General features: G+C 40.8%; 1 protein-coding gene across 1 annotated transcript in view; it reads left to right on the top strand.

Annotated features, from left to right (window-relative positions):
- LOC104409239 (TBC1 domain family member 14-like) overlaps nucleotides 1–11,642 on the top strand; it is a gene marked incomplete at its 3' end in the record, with an annotated part of 16,631 nt that overhangs the window by 647 nt on the left and 4,342 nt on the right. Inside the window, 1 exon segment of the mRNA XM_010019059.1 lies at nucleotides 1–74. This exon segment is cut by the window's left edge and continues 12 nt beyond it. Within this exon segment, the coding sequence (XP_010017361.1) occupies nucleotides 1–74 (74 nt within the window).

The raw sequence follows: 11,642 nt of genomic DNA, 5'->3' as shown, positions 1-11,642 counted from the left end.
CAGGAATGTTGTCATGACACAGACGTGGACAGTAAACGGAAAATACTGGCACCTTTTACAAACTTCTTTGCCAGGTAATATTTCCATAAAATATGTTTATATTTTAACACTGAGATTAAGTAAGATCGTGGGAGAAAGGTCTTCTGTGATATTTTAGTTTGAAAGAGTTAACAGATTGCTATTTTAATCTAAATAGGTATTAACAACGTACCATTTTTTGGTCTGAGTAAATAGGCAAATATTGCTAGGGACTAAGGCTCTGAATCCTACTCTGTATTACCGGCATGATACATAGAAATATCTTAAATCTTCTTAAAAGATTCCTTTTTCATTGCAGGAAAATGAGTTCTGAACAAGGTTTTTTCCCTTCTGAACCAGGGTTTTCTTCCTGGCTTCTCCAGTGATGCCTTTTGTGATTTTGGCCAAAATCCTTAGTCTCATGTCACATAAATAGGTAAATATCAGTAGGATCCATACCCGTATTGAAGAGCTTTGGCATGTAAGGATTCGTAAGTGGTCTAGCACTGATGGAGTAGTTTGTTGATCATTGTAAGCATGTTAAGCTTAAAATACAAATGCTTGCTTAACATTTGTGTGACTACTTATTCTTTCAATACCATCTGACATTTTTGTCACTCGGTTGTTGGAGTGAAAGCATTGGCCGCTCAAAGCAGTTACATGACCTCTTCTAAACATGGTGTTCCAAATGCAGATACTCAGTGGAAGTGGTGAATGATTAAAAGGTCTAGTCTACTTTTTGGGGTTTGTTTTTTTTTATTTAAGGCCTTCATAATGTCTTTATTTTTTAGGATATAATGTCTGAAGTGTGATATATTTTGAAGAAACAGTTCTAGAAATAAACTTTAGATATCAAGCAGAGCTGGCTGTATCTAACCTGTTCTAAATGTGTGATTGCTTCAGCTGATCTCTGTTTCCTCATGTAAAATTGTTTTTGCATGAGATTAATAGGCTGATAAAATACTTAGAGAATTGGCAAACATCATTCTTTGAAAGGCTGCCTTATTTGCAAAGCTTAAGAGAAGCATTTTCTGTAGCTATACTAAACTGGCTGAAGCCTTCATTGATTTTTATTCTTAGGTTAAAGTACTGTGTAGCAGAACTCTAGTCATCAGTCATGTTTGAGGTGCTTAAGCTTTTGTGGACCTCTGTCTGTTTGTTGCCATGGAACCAGACTTAATTCTGAAGCAGGAGGCTTCTCAGCACTTCAAAGCATGAGCTTTTGTTACCCATTCTGGTAGCACAACTGCTAACTCAAACAAATGCTGTCCTTCAGCCTGGAGGGAGCACAGCGGAACAGGCGCATTCAGGCTCTGCTCAGAGTAGGATGTTTAACCACTTCTCAACTTTACTCATCCAACAAAACAAAGCCATCTGTCCAGATTCTCTTCTAGCATGGTCTCTAGTGGTTTTGCCAGTGTTACACAAACTGTGGCACTCGCTAGACTGAGCTTTTTAACCTGAATCTTTTCAGGTACATTGAATTCCAGAGAACAAAGGCTGTCCTTACTACCTGTTAAATGGGGAACAGGTAATCCTGGTCGCTGCGTGATGTCATCGCATGAATATGAGGATTAAGTTCAAATTAGCTGATCAGCTTTGAAGTTCCAGGTGCTCTGTCTGTAACCTGGCCTTTAATATCCTTCATTTTAACATATGAAGGATATTTCTGCTCTGTTTTGAAAACAAGAGTTTTCCGCTTTTTGTCTGTACTTGCACATCCTCCCCATGTTTTATGCATCCACTCCCTTACACTGTGCAAGCTGGTGCTGAGTTTCACAGGTATGGAACAAGCAGGGAGCTTCTGAGGGTCCTTCTGTGCCATGGGGAATGCTCTCTGTATTTATGCTGTCAACACTGTTAAGGATCAAAACATGCTGTCGATAGTTTTTGTTGATATTTGCAATCTGCTGCCCGTGGGGTTGTAGCTGCTTCCTCTAATGATCCCATACAGTCCCTGTTCACTGGAATTTCTATGGGCTTCTTGGATTCATTCCCTGGGCTTAAATGAGTACTTCAGTAAATGACCTTGGGCCCTGCAGTGTTTTGTTTGATGGCTTCTAGGGGCTTTCCTACCTAGCTGAGCCTGTGCTGTGTGCCAGGGTTTGTGTACAGTGTTAGGGGAAGAGGAGGCATTTGGAATAGTATTTTGGAAGACCAGCTTGCTGATGAGGTAGCTTCTGAAAGTAATTCGTAAACAAGTGCTGCAGTGGTAGGTAGAAACAAAGTCCCAGAGAGGAGCATTTTCTTAGAACTTCAAACTGTCCTGAAAGGAGTTTTACTTGAGGTTCACAGTCTTGCAGGGTAAGTGTGTAAAACTTCCGTTTTGAGAATCAGGGATGAACTATGGCAGGAGAAAGCCAATTGCTTTGACTTCGGTCAGTGGCTGGCACACTTGTGTACAATGTGGAAGAACAGGCACCTGAGTGATTTGTACCTAGCCTTTCTGTCTTCCAGCAGCCTCATGGTGATGGGATAAGGCTGCAGTGCAGGGGCTCTCAGCCTTAATCTGCAAGTTTAGCTCTTTGAGATTTTCTCTGAGTAATGGGATACAGGTTGGAACCACTGAGAGTGAAGATGAATCAGATTAGATTTTGCTTAAGTAGTTGACATTTGGTAAAAGGAGAAACCTTCCTTCCTGAAATAGCAACAGTGCTTGTATTGAGTCCAGTCTGGCATCTGAGAATGTGTTAGCTTCTCTGATCTTGTCAAGACTGAGTTTGCTCTGGATATGTCAGTTAAGATTTGCAGCTGCCTGTGGAGATAATACTGACAAAAATTAGATGCCTCCAGTGCTTGGTCACATGCACCTAAGCTCCTTGGGTGTCATTTAATGGGCACTTGGATATAGAGAGCTCCTGCCCTGCCTTCTTGTGCGCTATGGTGAAGAACATCTCTGGGGCTATTCCTCTGGCTTGGCTGCTGTCTCTTTAGCTGATGAAGCCTCGGAAAGGTCTGGTTGTTTCCTCAGGCTGCTACATGCCTCATTGGGTGTGGCAGGAAGATCCAAAGTGAGAAAAAGAGGCCACTTTCCTGCTTGCTTACGCATAGCTTTCCTCTTGAAAGAGCTTAAGGCATCACAGGTACAGTGCTAGGTGGGGTATTGGTGCTCTCATAAATCTCCAGGTTAGCACACGAAACTGGTTTATTGCTTCTGAAAGCAGCTGTGATGCTGACTGCTGGCAAAGGAACCTGATGTTGGTTGTTTTGCCAGTGTCATGTGTACTTGTGTCAGCTCTAAAACGCCGGAGGTCTTTCACATGAAGCATGAGTTTAAATTCATTTCCTTCATTTGAATATATGCAGGAACCTGGTTTGAGAAACAGGGTGAACAAATAATTGGCTGGGAGACTAAAGAGTTGGTGGTTTGTCTGTCCCTTCACCCTAGTGACCCAGAGTAGCGCAGGTTAATGAGTTTTACCTTTGGACTTTGCTTCTGTACACCACTGCTGAAACACAGGCTTTTTAAATGCTTGGGGTTTAAACAGCATTGCTGAGTCAGGGCCATTGTGATCTTACTGTGGAAGTTGTGCTTTTCATTTGCCATTTTCATTTATCCTTTTGGAGCCTGAGAATGAGACTTCTGTTACACACTGTGTGAACATAAAGAGGACAAGGACTATGTCCAGTTACATAATAAGCCATGCAGATCCCTTCATTTCTAATGAACTACAAGAATCCAAAGTCTTTACTTACTCTAGTGCTATGGATGTTTTCTATTTTGTCCAGGAATTTGGATCCTCTTTCTGTACAGGCTACTCCTAGAAGTTTTTCATCCAAATGTTCTAAGTAGCAGGATCTTGGGAAACCTTGGCAGCAAATAGGGACTATGCATAAAATAAAGGGCTTTAAGAATAATATTACATTTTACTGTTTCCAAAGAATCTCCGTATTTGAGAGAGAGCTTCTGAAGCAGGATTTACACCCTGTACCACATATAGAATCACAAACCTAGTCCAGACTGTGGCTTTACTTGTAGTCTGATAAGAAAAAGAGGCTTAACTTTCAAAGGAATACTTACTGGTTTCAGCATTAAGTCTGAAATCATGTGAATTTAATGTGTTTATATCACATATACACACGTGTGTTTTCAGGTGACTGGTCATGTATAATTTGGAGTTCTGATATTAGGAATTAGGTCCTTTGATAGTATAGATAAGTCACCTGTGTTAATAAATAGGGCCCTTCCATAATGCTGCATTTTGTTTTTAAGAGAGGACAGCTTATTGTACTTTTCTAATTCTGGTGTTCAAAGGAAGACAGAGTAACAAGGAGTATTACAGTGTTGATCTCCTGTTTTTGTCTCTCTGAAAAGGGAATTCACTGACCACAGAGGGGAAGAGAAAGGATGAAAATACTTATGGTTGAGTAATCTGAGATGCTAAACTTCATATATCATGTTGTCTCCTCTTCTGTGCCTGTTTTATGTTAAATGAAGCCTATTAAATAGAGTCTAGGCTGTTCAGGAGGAGACAGGCTGAGAGCAGGACTGAAGTGTGTAGGAGGAGGCACAGAAAGAGCTGTGGGGGAGGATGTGAGTACACAGCCTTTAACCACCAATGAACAAAACCTAGCTGAGTTGCAGGTGGTGTTGTCCAGAAGCTGGGGAAGGACTCGGACACCCACTTTCTGATGGAGGGAACCCACATGAACACACAGCACAGGCAGCTTCCCTGCCTTGCAGCAGAGCTGTGGTTGCCTGACCCCCCATATTCACTTTCCTGTTGGAGGGAAAAGAGAAATTTGGTGAAGGTTACGTCCCTCACTGCTACTTTATCTGGGTGCATACTGAGCTAATTGTTGACAGTAATGGTCATCTAAAAGGGTTGGGGAGAGGAAGGCAAACAAGCTTATGCTGCTGTGGTGTGGGAAGCAGCACGTGCACTGAGGGTCTGCATGAAAAGATGATGCTGGAAAACAAATATTCAGCAGCCCAGGATGTGTTCAGGTGATGGGTGCTTCAGTCTTCACAGCATGGTTTTGGATGCTACTTGCTTGAAAGCTACTTTCTGTCTGCTTGAAACAAAAGACTAGTGGTCTTCCTCTCACCTGTACTTACTGTCATGTCACTATGTAGAAAAAGATAAAAGTTTACAGGATTTTCCTGAAATAACCATTTTCTCTCCGTGCAGATCCTCTATAGGTGCAAAGTTGGACTTGTATAAAGATAACAGCCTTTTTGTTTTGATAAAGGTTGGAAATTGTATGATTCGGTTTTCAGAATTCCCATCTGCTAATTGGGTGTGCTTTGAACTTTGTCATGTGGCCTGTTCTCCACTAGGTGTTGAACTGAAACTGTCCACATTAATTTTAATCCCTGTTTTCCCTTTATGCGTGAAGGATTGTGGCTTTTGTTTAGAATTACTGTTCTGCTAGCTCTGCCTTAAATTTAGCACTAAATCTTACATGATATGTGGCTCTTCAGAATAAAGGGAAGTGCTTTTGCAGATAAAATCTGCTTTATTTGAAGTCTTGTTTGTGTGAAACTGTTTTCAGTTACTCAACAGCAAAACTAAGAGGCTGACTGAGGTTATTTTTATCATTATGGAAAGTGAAAGGAAAATTTGCTCAGTGGTACTTAAGAGTTCTGGGGTTGTTCCTTTAGTAATGGTACAAAATTATGCAGTAAGTGAGGACTTAATGTGGTCTAGTTATTCCTTTAAATAAAGTCAAATGTGTGTGTTTCTTTTCTAGTGGCTGGTGGGAAGCATTACAAAAGTCTCACACTGGCTATTGAAAGGCTTGTAGCATGGCTGGGTGTTGTGTGTTGCTTGCAGCATTCAGCTATAATGCTTTTTCATAGCATATTCAGCTATAATGCTTTTTCCCTTCTTCAAAAACCCAAGAGACGAGGAGTAATACATGAACTGTCCTTACAGAGATGTCCCATAGACATTCAGGTTATGTTGATCAAGGGTAATGGTGTAGACTGTCAGAGGCTTGTTTTCTAGCCCACAGGTGAAGGCTGCAGATGGGTTGTAATGGAGCCTCCCCACAGTTGGTGCATTTATAATCTCAAAGTTCTCTGCACAGTCTGCTTAGTTAGGCTTTTTGCAGGGAGAGTAAAATTTCTGCCTTATTTTCTAGCCAAAAAGCTGAGAAGGAGATGATGAGGAATAATTCCAGCAGTTTCCATGTAAATGCAAAGTTCTTAATTGTGGCGGTACAACAGGAGAAGTGCTTGCTACCAACACCATTCCTCCTCCTTCATCTCCTGTGTGAGAATGCCTTTTGGAAAGCTTGTGGTTGCTCAGTTCTGCTTACTTTTGAATAGACAGAATTATTTACCTTTTGGTATATACAAGACTTCATGAACTAATTCAGGTAAATGAAATGAAGGTCTATTTTCATTCTGATTTATTGCCTATATGAAGGTTTAGGGAATTAGTGGGTTCAATGTTCTTTGTATCTTCACAAATAATAATAATAATTCACAAGAACTTTACTGACATTTTCATTTGTTAAAAGAAGCTATGAGGAGAAGTAGATGGAAACAGGAGAAAAGGGAGAATACCAGCATGATTAGGATGGTGAGGCACTGGAATGGGTTGCCCAAAGAAGTGGTAAATGCTCCGTCCCTGGCAGTGTTCAAGGCCAGGTTGGACAGAGCCTTGGGTGACATGGTCTAGAGTGAGGCATCCCTGCCATGGCAGGGGGGTTGGAACTAGATGATCTTAAGGTCCTTTCCATCTCAAACCATTCTGTGATTCTGTGTTTACTGCCATGTGACACTCTACATCTCTATCTAATCAAAATACCATTTAATGTTCAACTGACTTTTTATCGTCTCTGTTCTTTATTGGAAATATCAACTGTTGTAAGTTATTTTAAGCACAGAAATTATTTTAAAGAAAGTTACTCTGGCTGTAAAAAGCACTTAATTCAGGGTTGGCATAGTGAGGTATGTTGTGTCTGCTTAGAGAGTCTGAAAAGTGCAGTAAGCAAGGAGAAATTAGCTGAAATAAATATCAAGGAACAAGAATGTATTTAATACTGTCTCCCTGTGTTCTGTAATCTCTGGGGAAGTTGGAGCCAACATTAACTTTTTTTTGGTAAAAATCTTCATAAAGGCTTGAACAAGAAATGGTCTGTTAGCAGAAGTCGTATGTATGGATGAATACTTGTTTAACAGAAATAGTATATTAAGATCATAGGGGTTTTGGTGCAGGAATACGTGCTTTTATGCCTTGCTCTGACCTATTATAAGTACTATTAAAAAAAGTTGAGTTATCTGGCAAGAAAAACAAAAAAAAAATATGAATTCTTCTTTATGAATTGTTAAACTCAATTTGGGCATTAGTTCCATTGCTGTTTTAAGGAGCTATCCATATTAAGCCTCTCTGTAGTTATTAGTGCCTCAGAAGTTTTGAAGTCATAACACAACCTCTTTTAGGTTTATCTGGGTAAAAAAATGACCCAGGTACAGGTAAAAACCTGTATCTAGGTTTTACTTTTCCAGGTAAATCCTGTGTGGTCCAGGATTTACCTACTACCACTGTGATTTGTTTTTCCCCCCATTCCTTTTTCTCCAGCTGGTGCCTTGCAGCAGCTTGGTGCTTTGCTCCTTGTTTTTTTTCTGTTTGCGTCTCTGAGAATGGTCATCCAGGCTGAATTAAACCACCTCTGTCAGTATCCCTGCTTGTATCTTGTAAGCCTCAGCACCCAGCCATCACTGTGCTTGTCCACTGGACTTCCTTGGTTTTGATCTCTTTGTTTTAGTCCAGGGGCACCACACTGGATACAGATAACAGTCTCATGGGTATCAGGTAGAGCTTTTAATCATTTTCATCCTTTTGATGCTGCTAATATGCCCCAGTCCATGTTTAATCTTTATTGCTGCAAGATCTTACTGCTGACTCAGGTTCAGTTTCTTGCTTAGGATGACATTTCATGCACTCATTCACATTTTTTTTTCTTTGTGGGGTAATAGTACTTCAGATCTCTGAAGAAATCTGCCTTCAGACTCTGGGAATAGAGTTTTGGGTTCTTCTGGTAACTTTGGGATAACTGGAAATTCTGCTGACTAGAAAAGAACCATTATGTGTAGGTGGTTGATAGGTTGGACTCAAATGTTGCTTCTGTATTAGAGTCCTAACTTGTTGAAACTCCTGTTTCCGAGGGTGCTGCAGCATTCACATGGTAGGCGAGCACTGCACATCATCCAACTGCAAACTAGTTTTGGTTTGCTACAACCCATCCCAACTAGCAAACATGCAGGATTTCTGTCCAGTTCATCTTCCCCTGTCTTTAATGCTTCAGTGCAGCAGCTCTGCTTTGTTCTCCTCTGAAATGAGGGCTATTCTCTAAGGGGAAAAACGTAAATGCACATTGTAGACAAATAGTTTCTCAAACCCTGCTTTTTTCCCCAGAACTCTAAAGGAGGATTTCCAAGTTACCCTATTGCAGCTCTCAGGTGTCCTGTACTGCACTTGTATTGTTGTCTCCCTTGACTGTGGAAATGTTTTATTCAGACCTGCAGGTATCTGTTAGACTGTGTTCTTACTGGAAGGTCGGTGGCTGGAAAACCTTGTTTATAAGATGTGATAGGGGTTTTTAAACCATGATTTCTCATGGGTTAACTCTTTCATAGGTAGGTCAACTTCTAGGCTGTCCGGCTCTATTTGTGTTGGATTTGTTTATCCATAAACCAAGTATTGTTCTTCCTTTACCCTGACCTCTGGCAGTCTCTCAGAGATAAAAATCTGCAAACCTGGTTTTGTATATGATTTTGGAATCTGATCCGAAACATGACTTTTGACTTGTTGATGAAGGTTATTCACCATAGCCAAAACACTTGGACGTTTTTGATGATGTTTTGTTCTGTTGTGGGTTTTTTATCTTTTATTTTGGTTTGGTTTTTTGTTTGGTTTGGTTGGTTTCTTTTTTAGGAAAAGTGTAGTTGACTGAGAGGTGATGTGGGGTTGGAAGAGGGAATCAAGAACTGACCATCACTGTATCTAGCGAGTTATTTCTAGAAACAAGTGTTGCCTGGTCATGGGTACCAACTGTTGGCTTTTACCTGCAGAGAATGTAGATTTGGGGATTTTCAGGAGATGTTGGTAGGTCTTCTGACAAGAATTTCTTCTCAAGTCCTTCAGTTCCCTTGTCATGATTTATGTGTCAGAATCTTGTTCCTCCACTGGTCGGGTAACCAATTCCTGTGGTAGAATATGTGACTGATTTTTCAGGGTTTATTTTCTGTGCCTCTGGAAATTGTTTAAGTGGACAGAGTACAAGTTTGGAACATCTCCAGGTGATAATCTTCTGTTGATTTGAGGGTAGGTTTTGAAGGTTACAGTTGGTAAATGCCATTGAAGGATGGGAAGAAAACAATGTAATACCTGTTGCCTTGATTTCATAATAGTGTGAGAATGTTTCCAAGACAGTGGTAATTGAATTTGTACCATGCCAGGTAAGGGAGCTGGGCATTTTTGCTCACAGTTCAGCAAATATTTAGTAGAATTTATCATAATATGTTCTTTGCTTAACAGATGCTGTGCATTAGTTAAAATGTCTCATTTCAATGTAGGTTTCTGGATGCCAGAGAAGTGGTAAATGCTCTATCCCTAGTGGTGTTCAAGGAGAGGTTGGACAGAGCCTTGGGTGACATGGTCTAGTGTGAGGCATCTCTGCCCATGGCAGGGGGGTTGGAACTAGATGATCTTAAAGTCTTTTTCAAAGCAAGCCATTCTGTGGTTCTGTGCCTTGTGGAATAATGTCTGTGGAGACATCTCTTATACTGTGCTGTAGACTGAGTTTACCTAGTCCTTATTGATTAATATCTGCTTACTGTAAACTCTTTAGATAGAATCTGTTATCCACTCCAGTATGCTTGCCTTTGTGTAGGCTGAGGGCCTGAAGATCTTAGTGCTCCCTCCTCATGTAGTTCAGAGTGATGAGGAAACTTCAGGGCCTTCCTGCAGAAGCAGCTGAAATGAGCTTTGACTTGCCTCTGTTTCTTTCCTGCTTCTTAAGAATACATGTGAGACTGAAACTCACTGAAATAGTTTTTCAAGACAATTTTGTTCTACAAAATCTGAACCCTTTAAACTTTCTTCACTGTCCTTATTTTTCATCTGCCATGCTCAGGAGACTGATACGTCCTTCCAGTTGTTAACTCGCATGACACTTCCACTTGTTTTGTCTTCTGAAATTAACCTTCACTGAAAGACTAAGTAAAACTTGGGTGTGAGCATGCACCTTGAGAGCAGGAAATGTAGTCCTCTAGGATGTTCTCTTAACACTCGTTGCAAAAAAAAAAAAAAAGAATTATTTGCAATTGCAAATTATTTCTGGGTAAGTAAAGATAAAAAATTGCATTGGGCTGTGCATGAGTTGAGTCAGTTTCTATTAATTCTCGTGTGTGTTTCTTTACAGCAACTGTCCTTTAAAGAGTAAGGAGCACATTTATTTGCAGATATAATCTCCAAGCTAGGTCAGTGTTGAAGTAGTCTACCACAGAGCAGCATCTGCCACCACCTCACTTTTGCTTACAACTATCATTCCACGGTGCATGCCAGTAGTTCACATACTGTGGAACTTTGTCTAAAGAGCTATGTCAAACTATTAACAGCAAAATGTATGTCAAGGGGCACAGTGTTGGGCCTGCCTGGCTGGAGAAGACTTCGGGACTCCTCAGGGAGGAGGTTTAGAGTTGCCTTTCAGATCTGGAGTAAACTGGCAACAGAAACAATGGCAGCACTGTCTCTGCTCCTCTTGGTTTGTGTACTGAATTGGGGGAGTGGTTGAGAGAGATGGCCTTTTGGGGATGGCTTCACATAAATGGTTGATCTTGCTTGGGAGAAACCACAGCTGGAATGTGGAAAAAGTGGAGCAGTGAACTCATCACATGGCAGTAGTTGCTGCAGTTGTGTTACAGACTTCCTGTCTTTTTAGGAAGAGAACTGAAGTAAACTAGATAAAGTTTCTGCTTCGGTGGTGATGTGGGACTTTATTGGAAAGCACGGCTTCAAAAAGCTGTAATAGGGGATATATATATAATTTTGGCTTGATTACTTCTTGATGTGGTTCTCATTTTTATTATTTCATTTGATTGGTGCTTCAGTCTGACCCTGACAGCACACAAGGCTACGTAAACACTGGCAATACATGAATGTGCAGTGTGTATCACAGAATGGTTTGGGTTGGAAGGGACCTTAAACCTCGCCTAGTCCCCATCCTCTGCCCCAGGCAGGGACACCTTCCACTAGCGCAGGTTGCTCCAAGCCCCTGTGTCCAACCTGGACTTGAACACTGCCAGGGATGGGGAAGCCACAGCTTCTCTGGGCCAGTGTCTCACCATGCTCATAGTAAGTTTACCTTAGTGATTATAGAACCAAAAGGAAGTTTTTCTTAAGTTTTATTAAAAACTCTTTTCCTGACATTGCTGAACTTACCTATTGGTATTAACTTCCTCTCTTCCCCACAAAAAAGGCAGTTGGGCAGATGAGTATACAGTAGTGGTGCAGTATGTGTATGTTCAAGCAAAAGATTGCTTGGTCTCTCTCCTCTATCACAGGATGCTCTTTGAATGTATGTAAAAATTAACTCTGGAGTTAGAACTAAATTCTCCTCAGACAGGTAATTCCTCTCCACAGCTCAATTAAAATAACAAGGTTAAACCG

Source organism: Nestor notabilis, unplaced genomic scaffold, assembly GCF_000696875.1.
Source record: "Nestor notabilis isolate BGI_N333 unplaced genomic scaffold, ASM69687v1 scaffold13667, whole genome shotgun sequence".
Taxonomy (NCBI): Eukaryota; Metazoa; Chordata; class Aves; order Psittaciformes; family Psittacidae; genus Nestor; species Nestor notabilis.
The sequence above is the reverse complement of the archived record's forward strand: the minus strand, read 5'-3'. Positions and strand labels throughout refer to the sequence as shown.